The sequence below is a fragment of the Odontesthes bonariensis genome, chromosome 7 (assembly GCF_027942865.1).
Source record: "Odontesthes bonariensis isolate fOdoBon6 chromosome 7, fOdoBon6.hap1, whole genome shotgun sequence".
Taxonomy (NCBI): domain Eukaryota; kingdom Metazoa; phylum Chordata; class Actinopteri; order Atheriniformes; family Atherinopsidae; genus Odontesthes; species Odontesthes bonariensis.
In genome coordinates this window covers 29,692,289-29,711,007 of record NC_134512.1, presented here as the reverse complement: position 1 = coordinate 29,711,007, position 18,719 = coordinate 29,692,289, and the positions used below count along the sequence as shown (strand labels likewise).

At 42.0% G+C, this 18,719-nt stretch overlaps 2 protein-coding genes across 2 annotated transcripts in view; both read right to left on the bottom strand.

The window, feature by feature from the left end:
• Positions 1 to 4,280: 4,280 nt before the first annotated feature.
• alx1 (ALX homeobox 1) lies at positions 4,281 to 8,147 on the bottom strand. The gene is made up of 4 exons (XM_075471085.1): positions 7,958 to 8,147; positions 7,344 to 7,648; positions 6,939 to 7,067; positions 4,281 to 4,622 (listed from the first exon to the last, which is right to left on the bottom strand). The coding sequence occupies exons 1-4, from the start codon at positions 8,145 to 8,147 to the stop codon at positions 4,281 to 4,283; spliced, it is 966 nt and encodes a 321-aa protein (XP_075327200.1).
• A 3,550-nt stretch (positions 8,148 to 11,697) lies between these two features.
• Positions 11,698 to 18,719, bottom strand: part of lrriq1 (leucine-rich repeats and IQ motif containing 1) — a 43,750-nt gene continuing 36,728 nt past the window's right edge. The window contains exons 19-22 of the mRNA XM_075471084.1: positions 18,577 to 18,682; positions 17,374 to 17,434; positions 16,378 to 16,495; positions 11,698 to 13,563 (exon numbers count right to left, since the gene is read on the bottom strand). Of these exons, the coding sequence (XP_075327199.1) occupies positions 13,430 to 13,563; positions 16,378 to 16,495; positions 17,374 to 17,434; positions 18,577 to 18,682 (419 nt within the window). The 3' untranslated portion in view covers positions 11,698 to 13,429. The remainder of the gene's footprint in view (positions 13,564 to 16,377; positions 16,496 to 17,373; positions 17,435 to 18,576; positions 18,683 to 18,719) is intronic.

Here is an 18,719-nt window from a genome sequence, read left to right as displayed (position 1 = left end):
AAAAATGTTCTTGTATGAGGCCCATTGTTCTCATTGCTACACTAGTTCCCATGTCTGGAAGACATGATAACTGGCAGCTGCAGGTAGTGTGTAAACGAAGTGGAAGAGGAATGTTTTCTCAGAATTGTTAACAAAAGGCGTCGGAGGCTGCCCTAAAATATATATGGACCCTGTTTGTTATATAGCTTTAAGATTTATCTAAAATTGAAAACAACAATATGAATCTCTTCAATTCTTAGGCAGCATTCTCTGAATGTTTTCATGCCTGTGTCAAGCCCACCCAAACTGCTTGTGCTTGCAAAAAAAATTCACAAACCCACAGCTTGTCACATACTACATTTAACAATATAAGGCAGTGCAACCTGTGTTACATTCCAGTATCTTACAGCAGTAAAGATACCATTTCAAAATCCAGAAAAAGTAATAACCACAGGTATCAAGTTACCAGAGCTGTGCGTGATCGAATGAGGGGAGGAAAGGTAATGGATGGATGCAATAAAGGCAGAGGAAACAAAAGACTCTGATGAATGTTCGACTGAATGTTTGTGTGGGCTTTTAAAGCAGGCTTTTCTTTTCAATAGCAAAATGGCAAAAAATAAATAAATAAATTTGGAAATTGTGATACTCATTTGCAAATAAAACTTTCTGATAACAGAAAAGATGATGAACTAAACCTATCCATTATCCATGTAGGAAACATGAAGTGCACACGGAGACTTCTCTTTTCCTTATCATTGAATAACTACAAAAAAGTCATGCTTATTGATTGCATATCATCAAATATAGTCAACTTTTTTTTGCTCAATATGTCTCTGCATCTTAGCGTAGTCTTATTTGTGTGATTATTCACCATCATTTCGACCACAGTCAACTTAAATGCAGATATAGGATATTGAAAATATCTTAAACACGCATATTAATGCAGTGAATTACAATTTGTTTGTGTTAAAAATCCACATTAAGAGCCACCTCAGTGTCACACATTCAACCCCCTTCCCATGAGCACTTCAGCATCAAAGCCTCTGTGTTATGATGCGTGCAGATAAAGTTCTTGGTGTTGTACTTTTGAATGGCAGCAACCAGGAAGTACCCCAAGGAAACAAACTTGTTTCCAAACCAAAGCATCTGACACAAGTTACAGCCCTAATTGAATCAAGCCCACAGGTCCTGTAGACAGGGTTTCCCTGAAAGTGTTTTCCACCGCTGACTGTGAACTCGGCGCAAAACAAAAGGATGAAGTCACTGAGGAAACAGAGGAGAAAGAAGGAGACATGCTCCTAATTACAGAACGGTCTGATAGATTGAAGGACAAGGAGTGCTTGTTTTACAAGAAACATGTAAAGCTGGTCCGTCGTGGAGAGAGCTACAATTGATGAGATTAACAGTGTCAAATGAGCTCGTGTGGATGTTTCCACCGTACAAAGGGAAAGGCCTGAATTGGAACTTTAACGATCAAGGTGATCATTTTTCTTGTTGTCAACAAATCCCACACAAACAACAATTCAAGCAACATAAAAACAGCATCTCCAGAGAAGTTGGGAATTGTTTTTAAGAGAATAGTTTTCAGTGTCTTCACTGACCAACTACGTTGTATTTTGAATTCTCCTCTTCGTAATGCATTTTCAACGGGACACAGATCCGTATTGAAAGGCAGTCCAGCACACACGCTGTGTGTATGAAGACTGTTGAGAGTTATTTGGAATGAGTTCTGCATTGTCCTGCTGAAACAACCCCAGAACAGACAGCAGCTTAAAAAGGGACTCATCTGACCACAGAACACGTGTCCATTGTCTCTGCGTCCATCTGCGGTAAGCTCGCGCCCAGAGAAGTCAGCAGCCTTGCTGCACAGGGTTAATATAAGGCTCCTTCCTTGTGCGATACAGCCTGAGGTTACATTTCTGGATGCTGGGGCGGACTGTATTGAGTAACAATAGTTTTCTAAGGTACTCTTGAGCCCTGGTGGCCCGACAATGCATATACCATTCACTTCTGTTTGAGTAACTTTTGATCAAATCTGGTGAACAGCTGTTTTTATTAGATTTACATGTTCAGTAGAAACCTTTGGAGTTAGAGCCCACTCAACAGAAAAGGTGAAGGAAGTGAGAAAGTTCTGAGACAAACTGACACGTGGACGGTTCAGATCTTTTCATGAGTTTTGATCACTACACTGAACTACACTGAACAATTACAGCCTTACTTATCGATGTGCAGCATTATGACCCAGAGTCTTTGACTGATTGACTCATCAAGAGACAAATGCCGAATCGACAATACTGGTAATAGATGAAAACTGTGTGTCATTTAAACCAACAAAAAATGTTTGCTACATTTTCTTACTAAAAAAAAAAAAAGCTTGTGTATTTCTTTTGCAAAGTTTAATAAAGACAACCTGTGACAGTTAATCCAATGCTTTATGACTTCAACACATACATACATAAATATAGTTATATACATAAATACGTGTATATAAATATGTACAATGAGTAAAGACTAATGTTTATTTATCAGTCATTAGTCTTTGTAAAAAAAGCTAGCGCTGTAGGCAGGAATGATCCCTTGTCACGTTCTGTGTTGCAGCGGAGCTGATGAAGCCTCTGACTGAACACACTTTTTTTGTTTTAGCACTGTTGTGTAGAAGATGTGCAGTATTGTCCATTATGTTCATCAACTTGTGCGGCATTCTTCTTTGCACCATAAGCTCCAGGGCCCCAGGGCAGTATCCAGCTCAGAGCCAACCTTCTTTATTAGTTTGCTCAGTTTCTTTGGGTCTTAGGCTCTGATGTCGTTGCATAGATATGGCAATAAAGCACAAGCAGCCAATAGGACTGCAGTATTGTGTTTGATATTTACCATTTTCATTGAATTCCTATTTAATTACCTGAATCTACATCTCACAAAATATTTGAACGTACAATAAGTACAGAGGTATTGTATCTAGGTAAGCATATTTCTTTTATCAATACATCACTTTGACAAATTGTTGGAATTGTGAGATTTATTGTATAATTTTTCTGATTATAAACAAATACAACAGAACTCTCAGTATATTCCAAACTGCTTCTGTTTGTCTGTGGCTAACCCTCTGAATGACTAAAAACCCTAAAAACAGGTTAGAAATATCCAGTTTCCTTCTTTTGAAAGGTTGAAATAAATCCCTCAACGTCTGAGCTATTTGGTTTTTAGCCATGATTTCCCAGACAAAAGCAGTGAATTCGCTGGTAATAACTAGCTTCCGATTAACGTGGTGTGAGATGGATTCAAGAAAAGAACAAGAAAACTACAATGCCCAGCAGTAAAAGCAGTTCATTGCATGCTTTGATATTTCGGCAGGTTAGATGACGATAAGAAACAGACATCCACCGGCGTTTCCATGGAACTTCATCTTTGAGAAAAGTGCAGTCATACCAGAGTCAAGTGACAATCATTTATTATGCTTCCACCATATAAATTTATAACACAATTTCAAAACCTGCCTCCGTTGCCTGCATTGTTAACTAGTTATGCAGAACGAAGGCAGAAAATAGAAATTCAGAGCTTTGCTACAAAGCACACAGACATGTTAGCACATCAAGTCTTTTTTTTTTTTCCCTCTGTGCGGCTCGTCTTCAGTCCTTAGCCAGAACGAGGGAGGAAGATGACAGAAAGCTTATTCACAGTGCTCAGAAATAAGTGAAGTGGTTTGGGAACCCTTCCTTCGGGATCCACCTATACCCACACTGCGCACAAATCCCACCAGAGCCTTTGGCCTTTCCCTGCTGCTCTGACACCCCTCTTTATGTCGCAGTCAAGAGGAAATGCTGACTTCCTGACCTTCATTACGAAAACACATCACAGCTCTCACCTCCACACATCACAAGGGCGTCATCAAATGTCTGCTGTGACCAGAGCGGCTGACATCTCGTCAGATAAAGAAAAATGTTTGGGACATTCACCTGAAACTGTAAATGAAATGAATGATATGAACGCTTTGGTTCAGCTACAGAAGTCTATGACAAATGACTCGTCGCTATTAGAACATGCAGGGAAGCATAAATCATGGCATAATTTCCATGTTTACCTATTTCTTGACTGTGCAGACAGACGTTTGATGGTTTGATGCAGATCTACCTAGCAGGAGAGGGACATCTAGTCTGAAGATGTCTGTGACAAACAGCTTTGTGTCTTTTTAAAAAAAAAAAAAAAAAAATATGATAGTTTCTTTAGGCACTTCCCCCATTTTGTAAAAACTGGAAATTCTAGAAATATTTTCCATACATTATCCAGATTTTCCAAAAACCTGATCACATGGCCCAGGAGATGTTGGCTGCGTGCTCCTTGGCCTTCATGCGCAGCACAGCGATGCTGGACGAGCGCCTCTCAAACTCAGGCTTGGTCTCAAAGGCCGGGTGACTGTTGGCAGCCGGCGTGAGGAGAGAGTCTGCGCTGAAGAAGTTGTTGAGGGAGACGTGACCAAACTGGTTCTGCTGATTGGGGAAGCCCACGTAGCCGTGGTCGGCTGCAGCGGCGGCCGAACGAGGGGAATGCGAGTAGGAAGTGACGCATGGAGGGGAGCCTCGGGGCAGCATGCAGGAGGACACCACAGGGCCGCCAGGAGCCGGGCTCGGCCACAGGTTGTTGGGGATCTGCTGGGTAAACAGGGTGTTAGAAACTGGAGGGAATGTTTGAATTTTTTTTTTTCAAAAGTAGAATAGAAAAAGTTTGTAGGGGAATAAATTCAGATCATTGCATGCACTACATATATAGAGTATTGCAGCCTAACTGCTGGGAAAAGAGCTACTGTCGTGATCACTTTCTCACTCAGCATAGATCAAAGATCTGATTCAAAATAAACAGAAAAAAAATAAACTTTTAGAATACGTATTTCTCAGATAGGGCCTTAATTTTCTGCTGTAACTCAACCTAACCACGAATAAAATAACCTGAATCACCAACAGAGAAAAGAGGATCAAAAAAATATAAGCTGCGAGCTATTTCTCTGAAGTGGGAGTTTAGGTAAAAGATAGCAGCTGTTGGAGTAAAATAAAGTCAAAATTTGAAATAAGTTGGGGGGAAAAAAGCAGACTGGTTATGTACGCAGTGAAAATTTGAAGTCTGTTTTCAGATCTCTGCGGCATCCTGTAAACAGTTTTCACTGAAGCAGCTTTCTACCAAAAAGTTCCCAAATAAACATGTGACGAACTTCAGAGTAACAGGGACACGGCTTCTGAAAAAAGATGCAGCTCTTGGTTTATTTAGTGTGTGTGTGTGTGTGTGTGTGTGTGTGTGTGTGTCTGTGTGTGTGTGTGTGTGTGTGTCTGTGTGTTTTAAATCACTTGAAATGAAACATATTTTAATTCAGTTGTACTGGAGAGGACCGTGGAATCTAAGAAACAAAACCTGACAGAAAATGAAAATCCAGATGATTTTTAAATGCATGTGGTTTCTTATTTGTTTGGAGGGGTTTTAGAAGTTTTCTGAACTAATTACGAGGAGGTCACATGGCCTCTTTTGGCATTTTGTTATGTATCAGAGCAAAGAGGACGGGAAGGAAGCATTTCTGTCCATCTGGTCAGCTACAATAAACACCAAGTAACTGTTTTAAAGCTGTGGCTTCCATCTACTGAAGCGTGTCGGCCTTTAACTTAAACGGACAGACTCTACTGATGGCCTGATCGCACTCAAATGACTGCATTCACTCTACAGCTCACCCAGTCTAGAGTGCCAAGATTTCAGTCAAAATGAGTGGAGAGGCCTGCAGAAGTGGCATGCAAATTCATTTAGTCCTTCATCTATATTTGGTCAAAATGACATTGCTTAAATGTACCACCACAGCTTCCAATGGGAATAGAATTTAGGGTAGCTAAAAACCTGTAGATTAGAAAGCTGGCTATCTGTTCAGCACATTTTGCTAAATTGGAGCTTTTTTTTTGTGATTAACAAAAATCACAAACCGATTAAAGGGTTAAAGTCTCCTTATGACTGACTGATATGCCTCCTTTGTGCTATAACAATCCACTTGAAAATTGTCTTCTTTTTGAAAAACATGTGCCACTGATAGGCAGGACTTTAACTCCTGCCCTAAAAAGCAGCAACACTGGCCAAAACCACACAGTCAACAAAAGAAACGCCTAACTCTTTGAAAGCCACAAGAATCCAGTTCGTGTCCAGTGTGTTTGGAAAGACAACAGCCAACACAGTTCCAAGCAGGTCCATCCCTTTTCACGACAGTAATGGGGATCAGCTGCACGGACGGGCATGGCTGGTATCTGAGGGACTCTTATCAGAAACATGTGCGAGGAAAATGCAACACAGTCCCGACGAATTTCTGACGGGGTCTTTGGCCGGGACACAACCGGGCTGTGACTCCCTCTCTGACTACTCTTTTACAGCATTAGATAAAATACTTCAGCTGCTTTCTTTCGTCTCATAATTTGAACAGAAACCAATATTTAGAGCTGCTGCTGGCAAATTTCCATCTCAGACAAAAAAAAAAGGGCCCGCAACACTTGGAGGCCCAATCTCAGTTTGTGATAGGAAACACCTACCAGAAAGAACAAACTGACATCCCGCATCTCCTCTCACCTCATCTTGTACCTGACCTTTGCTCAAGCAGCAAGATTTATGGTCGGCCAACATGAAATCTGATATAAGGCCATTAATTCCGACGTGACACCTCACAGGGGCTTTAATCAGTGTCCGGGCTCTTATCTGAGGATGGCTTTCATAATAAGTGATTCATGGTTGCAGTAATGGCAGGCTGTATTCAACGTGTTGTGACTTACATAAATTGAGGGGTTTTTTTTGTTTTTTTTTTAGAAGTGAGGACTAAGAGGAAAACCAAAAAAAAAAGGATCGCAGGCCGCGCTGGGCATGGCGCACGGCAGACAAACAGCTTTGACTTCTCCTGATACAGAATATAAAAAAAGCAGTGCTGTCAGAGAAACGGGAACACGGCTTGCCTGTGTGTAGCTGTCGGTCCGCGGTAACACTGACAGATCGTAGGTGGCTGCGAAGTGAGTTTTGGCTTGTTGGATCTGCCCGTAGCGCTCTCTTTTTCTCCATTTCGCTCTTCTGTTCTGAAACCACACCTAGTTGGAAGAAGACGGATCGAATTAAAAAAGAAGATATATTTATATATATATTTTTTTTTTGGTAGAATTTCAAAAAAATTGGAATTGTGGGTGGAATTAAAATTAAAATTGCTTCAATATTTGACTTAAAAAAAAGGTTGTTGCAGTTTAAAGTCAAAATAAAACGGAACACTAAAACGTAATTGTGGACATTTGCGCACAGCACGTCACCGTCGCCATGCCTTACTTAATGATACAAATAAAAAGTTAAAAGAGTCAGATGATGAAGTGTACCTGCACTCTAGCCTCTGTTAATTCCGTCCTCATGGCGAGCTGTTCCCTCACATAAACATCTGGATAGTGAGTTTTCTGAAACACTTTCTCCAGCTCCTCCAGCTGCGCGCTGGTGAAGGTCGTCCGATGTCTCCTCTTCTTGCTGCTGGACACGTTGCTGTCGCACTTGTCTCCCATGTCGTCCAAATCGGTCTTCTCCTGCCCTGTTGACACCGGAGACGCCCGCAGGGTGCAACAACTGTCCAAAGACCTCCCGAGCTCCGAGTGCAAAGTGTCCTCGTCCGTTTTTGGCACACCGTAACTGGCTGAAATGAAGAGGTGACCAATAAAACCCCTCTCAGTTACACCCCTAAATAATATATATTATATTATTTAACAACACGTCAATGTTTTCGATACACCAACTACAAAATATTCAGGGAAAAAAAAGGAAAACAACAAATAATTCATAAACAGATTCGTAAAAAAAATGGGGAGGAAAGATAGTAATAAATGTAGAATTTTTGGGGGGAGGCGGAGAATAATATTTTCATGTCTTCTTAACTCTCCCACAGATGCAGAGCAACTCCCTCTAAAGAGCGCAAAAAAAGTTACAAAAGGAAGTCGCGACTCACCGGTTTGATCCCCGCAGGGTGAGGAGCGGTGCTCGCCGCTCTGCAGCCCGAAGGCCTGCGCACATTTGGGGGAAGACTTGTTGAAGTAGTGCGCGCTGTCCAGGCTCTCCATGACCTGGTCCATGTAGTAATCGCTGGCCTTCATCGCTTGGCTTTTCAGGGCGAACTTCTCCTCCATGTACTCCATCATCCTCACCGCTTTCTCTGATCAGGCACCGGCATGAAAATCAGAAAGTGTCCGTCGCGGCGCGTCGGGTGAGCGGACGGACGGCTCTTGAGGCAATCATTCGCCGCTGGAGTTAATTTGCTCTGTCTTGAAGGCACGTCGTCTTTATAGCCCGAAAAGAGTATGAGATCCTTAAAGAGTACCCCTCCAACTGCCCCCCCACTCCAACCTCCCTCTCCGTGAATATGGAAACAGCACCCAACTCCTCCCACGCGCTGAATCCAAACCAAACAGCAGTTTGAGGGGATTGTAGCAACTCCGAGGAAGCAATCAACAGTGACTTTAATTTACAGCATGTTTAGACAGCCAGAGTGAGGCAGCGCTTCATCTGCGGCAACAAGTTGCACCTGAAGGTGGGATTTAAATGGACACTGATCTCTGCTGTAAATTAAAACGCAGGCAGCCACCGGGATAAAGTCATCAGGAAAATGTTCTGATTTACTTTGAAGATCCGTGCGGGACATCCACGCGCACGCCCACATTCAGTCTACACTGGTTATCCAGTGAGCTTAATCACAGAGGAAACTAATTTATGGCATTTTTTTTTTATTTCAGAGAAAAAGAATAAATGTGTTTAAACGGGATTGTTCAATCCTTTATGAAGGCGTTGCGTCACAAATTTAACACTGACAGGTTTCTGGAGAAAATCCTGCATTTCGATTTGAAATTATAGTTTGGAATTTTGGTCTGTAGCCTACTGAATAAAAGCACGTGTTGCTCACCGAAAATGTGTCAGCCCAGACGAATCAATAAGGATCCAGTTAGTTTCTTTTCTCTCTTTTTTTTTTTCTTTTTCCAGGCAGCAATAATAAATCACACATTTGTCATTTTTACCAACACCCGCGGGCACATTAAAGACATTATAAACCGGTAACTGATTTTCATTCACATTTCTGTTATTTTTCACCAGCACCCCGCGCGCTCTAAAACATAAGTTACACGTCGAGTTGCTGGAGGGAAACCTCAGCAGACTTCTCTTTATTTTCTCTTTATTTTCACTCAATTAGGGGAAATCGTTTACGCATCTCTGCCACAAATTGCAGCTTCTTCTCCGCGAGCTTTGAATTTTTTTTGGAATGCCTTATTTCAATAATGGCACCGATTTTATTCATGTTCTTTTTCCATGGACAACAAGGCACGAGTGAACATGGTGATGTGCTACGAATTTATCTTCAATTTCCATTTTGTTTGTTTCTTATTTTCTGCAAAAAAAAAAAAAAACATTTCATAAATTACGTGAAATTTGCTTCAATATTTGACTTTCGAAAGTTCCACAAACGAAGTGTGGAGTTAAAGCGCGACCTCGTGCAGGAAAGTTGGGTTTCATTCGGACACGCTGGACTCAGCAGGAGTCTCTCTTTTTCTTTTAAAAACCGACAGGAAGAGTTCTTCTATATTTCACCTAATTGGAGGAGTTAGGTTACCTCTAACCAAAGCCTATCTCCCACGCACCTCCACATCTCTTCCCAGAGCCGCACCACCTGCAATGCACCCCGGCCCGAGCTTTGGTTCGCTCGGGGGTCAGTGGCAGTTACCTGGGGCTGCATGGTGCCACAGGAGAAAAAATAAAAATAAATATGGGTACTCTTAAGTAGCGGGGGGGGGGGTGTCTTATTGGGGCTTCTAAGATGACCTGGCAGACTAGCTCATGCTGAGGAGAAAATGTGAAAAGTTCACTGTGGTTTTGGTGGGCCTGTGTTTGGAGATTGCAGCCATAATAGCAAGAGTCTGCGAGGTTGGTGTGTTTGGCCTCATAGGTTGATCAGTCAGACTAATTCTATAAGTGCTGCAGCCAATATGTCATGTGAGCCACTTGCAAAGACCTCCAGCTTCACTTAGAAATTAAAAAAAAAAAAAGACAACCAAAACATAAAAACGTGACATGTAGTGCCAGTTCGCTCTAACATCATGTAGCACTCATCATGCTCAAAATATGACTGAACTGAACTGATTATCAGTCACGTCAGGCCTAAAGTGACTGAACACAGTCCAACAACCAAACCAGGCCCGAGAGGCCAAAACAAGCCACTTCAGAAGGCAGAGCGATGACATCACGATGCCCAAAGCTACTCTTACAGTAGGTCTAATTCAATCTGCTAAAATGTTTTCAAACTTTGGCTTGCCACAAAACACACACAAAAAAAGACCCTGAGTTTGTTTCCCCAAAAGCACAAAACCGTGTTGAGTTCGAAAATGCTGTTTGGAGCCGGAGCCTGCAGAACTTTTGGCCTAAAATGAAAAGATTCATTTCAGAGAGTGAAAGAAGCACTTCAGTGCTTTTAATCTTTGTTGTTTTTTTATTTTATTTGTTTGTTTGTTTTTTTTGTCCTTTCAGGAGTCTGGCATTCCTGAGCACTGACAAACTTCAGCTGTCAGTCACTCCACCGAGTCATCTGGGTTCATGTTAACAGGCTGCACGGGTCCCATGTGACTGAGAGCAGAGAGAACCAGCCGGCAAGGTTAAAGAAAGTTTTAGTAGCAATACAATAACATAACTGTATAATCAGGGGCTGGAACTTTAGTGGGGTCCAGAAATCAGTGCAGCGTACGTACACTATCAGAGAAAATGTATCTAAAGTTAACTAACAATTTCTTGTTTGAATTTCTATGCATATACCTAATAGACAGGAAGCCTCCAAGACCTTGGTCGTAGGTAGACATACATAAAACATGAAGAATTACTCCGTGAGATCATGAATATAAGCAGTATAAACATGTTTAAGTCATTTCTGAGTTCGGCCTGATTTTGTTTAAAACACCTGCAACACAAATCCCATCAGATGCAAGATGAAAAAGAAATGTTTTCAAAGGTTCTTCCTGTGATCTCACTACTCAGATATATCACAAAACAAAACAAAAGTCTGGCTCATCAGAAAAACACAGGTATCAAGAAGATAAACGGCTTTAAAAGCATGCACTGAATAACAGAGCTCATGCACATACGTGTCCACATGCTCGTGGCTGCACTCACCTCCCTACAGGCCCGCTGTGTCTGTACATCTGGACGTGAAAAGCCAGCGGAGAGCAGCTCTCCTTGCGTCACCTTGATCCCACTTTATGTGTGAAAAATCGGATTTTCTTTTCGGAAACAAATCAGCGCTGGCTGCCGCCGCAGTCTGCTACAGAACAGTGTCTGCTTATGTGTGTGTCGTTCCTCTTTCATACCAAGTTGGTTCACATTTCCAGGAGAGCTTGCACATTCCTCTCAGTTTATGTCCATTTCCTCTTTCTTTACTTTGGCTAAAGAAACAGTTTCTTGTGTCATCAGGAGGAAAAAAGTAAGATCGAAATAATTCCTCTCTGACTTTTTGTAAGCATTCCCCTTCTGAGTACAACCCCTTTATTTCTGCAACATTAAATAACTCAAATTGATTAATCGTAAACTGTTTCATTTCAATGTAGTATAACATTTTATTTCATGTTGCTTGCATGCATGTATCAGGAAAAAGTTCAGCACCATATGCACCAGAGTCACAGCTATTTATTGTAAAAACATTTCTAGCCAACACTGGTTTAGATTGATCAAAATGAAGTTTGTAATGAAGTGCATTAACATGCAGGGACAACATACAACTGACATATATGAGCATTTCTGGGGTTTTTTAACTGTCAAACATACAGGAACGAATGGACAATGGTGGCTTCAGAAGGTGTTTAAGACTATACAGCGTACCAGAAAATTGCTTAACAAAAAAAAAATACAAAAATATACATCATTTCTCTTTATTTTCAGTGCATTCGAAGATAAAACTTGGAGCGATCTGGATGCCAAACTCCTGCCTATCAGATCACGGCTGACAAACTTTGCAGACTTTAGGTCAGGCCCGGCAGAGTGTTTCAGGCTGAGCTGAGAGGGGCCTTGTTTTTTTTAATCTTATCTCATTTTTACCAGGCAATCATTTTTGGATGTCTAAGGTTACATCTAATTTACCCCTAATCCAAAAGTAAGCAAATCTCATGAAGAGTGGGGGAAGACGGTTCTGCAATATAATCTCAGAAGCAGCCTCGTGTAAAAGAAAATACGAGTGACAAGATGCGCATGTACTTCTATATCACCTGCCTGCTACCATTAATCTGCAAAATACAATAAAAATGACATTCATCCACTACAGTGACGGCCATTTTGTTTCCCCCCATAGATCTCGAAGAATCCCTCTTAAGAAAGGGGGGAACAAAATAGGACCACCACATCTTTGCCGCATGCCACTCTCCAAGACAAAACTCATGCGCAGCTAAAACCGACCCTCCAGCTGAAAGATGGAAGGAAAAATAAACAGACAGACACGCATTTCCTGCCAGGCAACCACTCTGAAGCTCTGAGCATTTGTTTTGACATTCATTAACTTATCGTTTTCAGGCAGCAGGCCAGGGAGGAACCTCCAGGCCTGAGCTTCACTGCCTCCGGTAGAGCGGAGTTGTTGGACGGACGCCGTCCAGAGACATGGTCGTTATAGTTCCCAACTAAAAACAAAGAAACCGATGTTCTAATTCTAACACCAATATTTGTGCTCAGCTCATAGAAGCAATAAGTTGGAGCCCACTTTTGCCTAGAAAGAGCGAAACATAACCGCAGAAGGAGAAAATTGCACTTAATTCTCTGAGTTTTATTAAAGTCCACCCTTGGGACATTTTTGGGTTTAAAAACCGTCTCTCCCCACGGTTGCAGTTCATGTTTTGAAATCACCTCGGAAACAACATTTCAGCATCTCGAGAAACGTAAAACCACAGGTACAACAAGGTCCTGGTTCTTATTTCCTGCCATCATTTGCATCTGAAGCGTGTCATTTCCCCAGGTTTTGTGACTTTCCTCCATGTGTTTTGATGCTCGTTGGCTGCGATCGAGTTCAGGCAGTGATATTTGAGCAGAATGGGCATAATGGGAGCCCCTGAAGATATTTGGGGCTGGATTGGGTCCGATTGGTCTTTGTTCAGGAGGCCACCTAAATTTTCAGCTGAGTTTGGCGAGAAGAATTCAGAGCTGCCAGTAAAACAGCATCATAAATAAACAGATTAGTTCCACTTTACTAATGATGGTTAACATTTAGCATACATGTTTTGCAATAAAACATTTTAATATGATAACAAAAGTAAGATGGCAGCGAGGTATTCTATCGCATACATATTTTTCTGTGTAATTTCTAAGGATGTATCAGGATTAGAAAGGTATACATTCTGAAAACAAAACTGCCGCAGTTATATTCCGTCAGGGAAAGGAATATGTATTGTATTTAGCAGCAGCCTTTGTTCTACTTATGCAGTCTGTCCCTCTTCTTGCCTCCTCCCCAGCCGCCGCTCAGCTGGACGGGGTGGTCTCGGAAAGAGATGCGCTCCTTTTTTGACGGAGCAGACGGGACTCGTTTAGGAGATGGAACTTCTTTTCCTGGAAACAACGTAAAACGAGAAGTGTGAAACCAGTCCACCGTAAACTTCAAATGCTAGTATAAATGACATAATTGATGCTAAGTACTTATTTTGCTGATGGGAAATCCGTCTCACTGTCTGATCAACTCGTCTAAAGTTGTTGAAAACATGACTCTCAATATCATAAAATAGGCGTCTGGAAGGCCGACCGCCTGTGCCTTCTGAAACTAATTCTTGTTGGAGATGTTACTGGATTTTTTCCTCCTGCGAGAGCAACGTGAACAAAATGTAGCTTTCGAAGAATGAATCAAAATACAAACAGAATTTAACATAAAAATGTGAAAATTTGCTCCAATAGTCCGACAATATCCCGATGCAGGTTCAAAGCATTTGTTGATGAATGCTGGGAGATATGTCGTGACTAGTGACTGAATCTGAAACTGATTTTAGGCAAACTCATAAGAGATTTCCCCCTTTAAGAAGCCAGTTTCCCATTTTTAAGTGGAATATAAAAGCTTTAAAGAATGACAGATACTGATATTTTATGGTTTGATATTAAAGAATGATAACAAGGCTTTGACATGAAAAAGCTGCTATATTGTCAAAGCTTAAAAATACCGTGTGTCAACAGTCTTTGACAGTTCCGTATCAAATCTCACAGCAAAGACCGAGGTGTACGCAGGTAAGTTTTGTGTTATTGTTCCACAGTCTCTCAGGAGCACTGTGAGCTGTATCAGAGGCCCTTCCATTTTACTTTAGGATCAGCACAAAGCTTTTCAAACACACAGAACAAAGGCAACGCTTTTACCGAGTATGATGCATTCCACGTGTAGAGCTCAAGCCTGCGGTCTCCACAGCTGCCCCACACAGGGAGCCGAACAGCAGGGAGGGGGGGGGGGGGGTTTCAGTTGGGGGGCTTGGGATGTATCGTAGGTACTGACCCAGTTCTGTATAGAATATCTGTCCTCTCGCAAGTCGAACCGATATGTGTCTGATTTTACTCATATCGGTTGTGTTAACACTGTTCATTGGTTCATTTAAATATAGTTCAAAGAAATACCACCACAGTGTCTTAGACACTTTTGGTGGTAATTCATTCGAGTTTATTGAAGAATTTCCAGTTGATGTGTTCTAAATAAAAAACAGCACAACAAACCTTGTTGCACGTGTTACCATTTTTCGGCTCAAATTGTTCTGTTTTTTAAAAAGTCCACAGACAAACGATAGGGTTCAACATTTGAACCAACCACTGTGACCAACAAATTGATTTCGATCATTTTACTCCTATTAGGGTTGAACAGCGGGCAAAATTGGGGGAGCAGATATGCAACCGAAGTGGTTTCCTCCGTGCATGTAATGAAAATATTTTGTGGGCCTGGAAACGCATTTTATTGTACTGTCCCAGCAAGTCGGGAGTATCACATTGCAGCAGGTTATAGAGTAAGTTACAGAGTATTTATGTAGGCTTTACTGCTCTGGCAAACTAAGTGAACCTTCCAACTTCAAACTTTCACTTTGATGCATGTATGCCACTTCAGAGGAAAAGGCCCTGCTATTTTTGGTCAAATAAAGCTTGTTTATTTGCTTTTAGTGACCCATGTAGGCTTAATATGAGGATTTACATCCAAGACGTTGGACTGCCATTTTCTACATTCCCTGATTTCACCCAAGTAACCCAATGCCTCTGATATGAAAGTTTGGTGACATACCAGCAAGACCTTTACGTGCCCTTTCCAAGTTTATAAAATATCTAATTGGCTTTTTGAAAAATGCTCTTGCCCAACACATACATTCACATTTCAATTTGCCCTTCGTCAATTTTGACAAGAGGTGTTTTCATTGGTTCAGACAAAGAAGTTTTCTCTCTCCCGGCAGCGCTCCTGAAGGGAACAACAGCTTGCCTGCTTAGCACGAAGACACTCGCTGCTGCACCTCGTGGATATCATTTTGAAATCATCATCGGAATCCAATTTGGCTTCGTTAACAAGGACAGGGCTCTCCTTCACTTGGATTCCTGAGCTTGTTTAATGTGGTCATCTGCTGTCAGCCTGTCAGTAGCATCTTTGTCACTCAAACTCCTGAGCCCCCACTTCTCCTGACAGAAGGGCCAGTCATTCTTCAGTGAAAGGACTGATTTTTTTTTTTCCTCCCTCTCCCTCTCTGCCTGTTTCCTGTCAGGAGAGAAATTCACGGCACCCTGTCCCCAGCCCGACCCTGTGGCCCCCCTCCCCTCCCACAACGGCCGACCGGTGGACTCGATCTAGGCTGAATAAGCAGTGGTCTTCATCCGCTGCTCTGTGAGCTCAAGCCTGTGTGAGCGAAGACTCACGGGCAGCAGTATGCAAACCTTAAAACGTCTTTACATGCACGTAATAAATGCACAGCACTTGTGTGAATTTGCTCTCCTACCACTCTCTTTCCAGTAAGGACTCGCCCGGCTACTGACTGATTACATACGTAAATACAAAAACAAAGACATAATAATGTGTGCGCCAGTGAGCACTGTGTTGTTATTTGTTTTTTTTGTTTTGTTGTTTTTTATAATTTATGTTATTTCAATTAAACCTAATTTAATAGTTAAATGTTACAGCAAAAAAACAAGGTAACCGTTTTTTGCGAGATCAGTAATAAAGGTCAGTCAAATGTCTGTAAAAAGCATTTCTGTGGATTACCGGATTTTAAAAGAAAAGAAAAAAGAAATGCATTTATTTTGGGGTTGAGCTTTAGATATGTATGTTGTAAATATATTCACTTTTTTTTCTCTCTATTGAAAGACCAATTAAGGGCTCCGGGTAACATGGTGTTCATGGATGGAAAAATTCAGAGAACTCACTTGCATGACCCGAGGAGTTTCTTCCAGAATAAGTGTTCACTTTGCCGGGCTGGTCAGCCAAACTGCTGTTGGCCCACAGTTCGGTGGCGTGAGGACGATCTGCGTATGCCGCATCAGCCTGCACGCACCGCACAGAAAACACGTGAATGACTGGTTCCACGCAAGCGTTCCATTATTTTGAAAAACACAAAACCACCAGCGACTCTGCAGTCTGAGCATATCTGAACTGGAGGAAGAGGGCGGCACCTCCTGCCAGTGATCATAACTCAAGCAGCTCTTTAACAACACAGGGAGACTTGTGGTTTCTGACTTCAAAGACCTCACGGGCATCAGTAACATTCGCAGGCCCAGGCAAACTGCACTCGGGTGACACAAGGATTTCTGCAAGTGAAATGAAGAAATTGCAGCACGTAGATCCAATTGAAAGTGTCACTGTTGAGTTCAGCCTCAACTCCCGCCTTCTTTCCTTAAATAAAAGCTCCCGAGGCGGGCTCCTGAAGGGGGAACCTACAGCAGGGGTGGAGGCTCTAACTGTTACATGGTCCAAATCTTTAAATACACATATCAGAAAAGTTTAAAAATGCAGATTTGGAGTTATTTTACAGTCCAGTCTCACAATAAAACCAGGGATAGGTGCATTTGTTCACACATTTAGAAGGTAGTAACATCAAAATGAAGAAAGAAATTGTAGCATATTACTGTTAAAAAAAACATCAGCTTTTCTACAATTTACAAAGGAAAATGTGAGCATATAACATTTTTGGAGCCTTCAAAAAGGTAGTAATTTTGAATCTTTTGAGCAGGAGCAACAGTTTTGGTCCTGCACAGTGTATGCATCTCACGTTTTTGTAAGGCAGACGTAGCCATGGAATGATTTTTAGCCCAGAAGATGTAATCATACCATTTTCAGCCTTCATTTTAAAACTGCAGGTGTGAGACTGCGTTGCATTTTATGACACGCATAAACTGCAGGGGGAAAACAGGAACTAAACTCACCACAAGCTGCACTCTGCCTCCATTCAGAATGGATGAATTTATCTCCGGTAAGAAATGCTCACTGAGGATGATACAGAAATGTTTATTATTTTCATTAGTCCACTGACTTTTCTCCAATTCCATGCAAATAACTCCAAGATAAAAAAAAATAAAGAGATGCCGTGGGGTAGAGAAGGGGTCCCACACAGTCCCACACACTCACTGCCTGTGCGCCAGTAATCCTTTGGTTATATTGCTAATGAAAGCTTCCCTCATTACACAGTTTATTTTACTTCCCATGCAAGTTTGTGTGTCACCGTGCAGACACTGAGGGTTTCCAAAGTCAGAGATCCTGTTCCTTTAAAGATTAAATCTTGCATGTACAAAATGTGATGTGTAAAAGATATAATGATTAGGATGCCTCGAGTTCACCTCTCTTTGGAGGCTTTTAAGGCCCGTCCAACAAGGAGGGGGCCCCTGGGGCAGACCCAGAGCACACTGTAGGGATTTTATATCTCTTTTGGCCCCCGGAACATCTCAGGATCCCCCAGGAGAAGCTGGAGAGTGTCACTGGGGAGAGGGATGGCCAGGGTTCCCTTCTGGACCTGCTGCCTCTCTAACCCAAGATAAGCGGACGATTATGGATGGATGAAATGGTTTTGTTTGTTTTGAAAAGTTTGCATTGCTTTTCATGATTCAACTTTAAAAAGTAACAACGAGAGCTGATACTATCTTGACTGGCCCTTTTTTGTCGAAAAAAAAAAAAAGGAACACCAATTATCATTTCCTAGTGAACATGTTTAAATCTAGAGCCTATCGCAGCTGTCAGTGGGCGAGAGTACACCCTGGACAGGTCGCCATTCCATCGCAGGGCCAAACAGAGGCAGACGAGACAAAGAACAATGCACACTCACATTCCCTCCAAGGGACAATTTAGAGCCACCAATTAACCCACGCAATGAGCCCACACATACACGGGGAGAACATGCAAACTCCACACAGAGAGGCCCCAGCCGGGATTCGAACCCTCTTGCTGTGAGTGCTAACCACCTCACCACCATGCAGCCCAATTCGGAAGATTCATTGATAAATAAAGAAAAGGGAAAGTAGGGCTAGATTTTACTGTAGCAGTGGTAAATCATACAAGACAGTGGGTTAAGTGTCCCTTCAGAGTAATTTTAGCAACCCAACTCAGCACCTCGTAACCTACATGAAGCGCCTCACCTCTCTGAGTGCCTGTCAGACTGTGTGTGTAGGCGGTGTTCAGCCTGTTCCCGCCCCGTTTGCTCCGTCCTCTCTTCCTGCTGAAGGCCCAGCTCGGCCTCACCAACTGCATTCGACAGGAAACAGCAAAATAAAAACAACGG

Coding starts and splice junctions, on each gene's coding strand:
- alx1 (XM_075471085.1), bottom strand. CDS start 8,147: ATGATGGAGTACATGGAGGAGAAGTTCGCCCTGAAAAGCCAAGCGATG. Junction 7,068..7,343: donor TAACAGAGGCTAGAGTGCAG/GTACACTTCATC, acceptor TCTTCCAACTAG/GTGTGGTTTCAGAACAGAAG. Junction 4,623..6,938: donor GGACCGACAGCTACACACAG/GCAAGCCGTGTT, acceptor TTTACCCAGCAG/ATCCCCAACAACCTGTGGCC.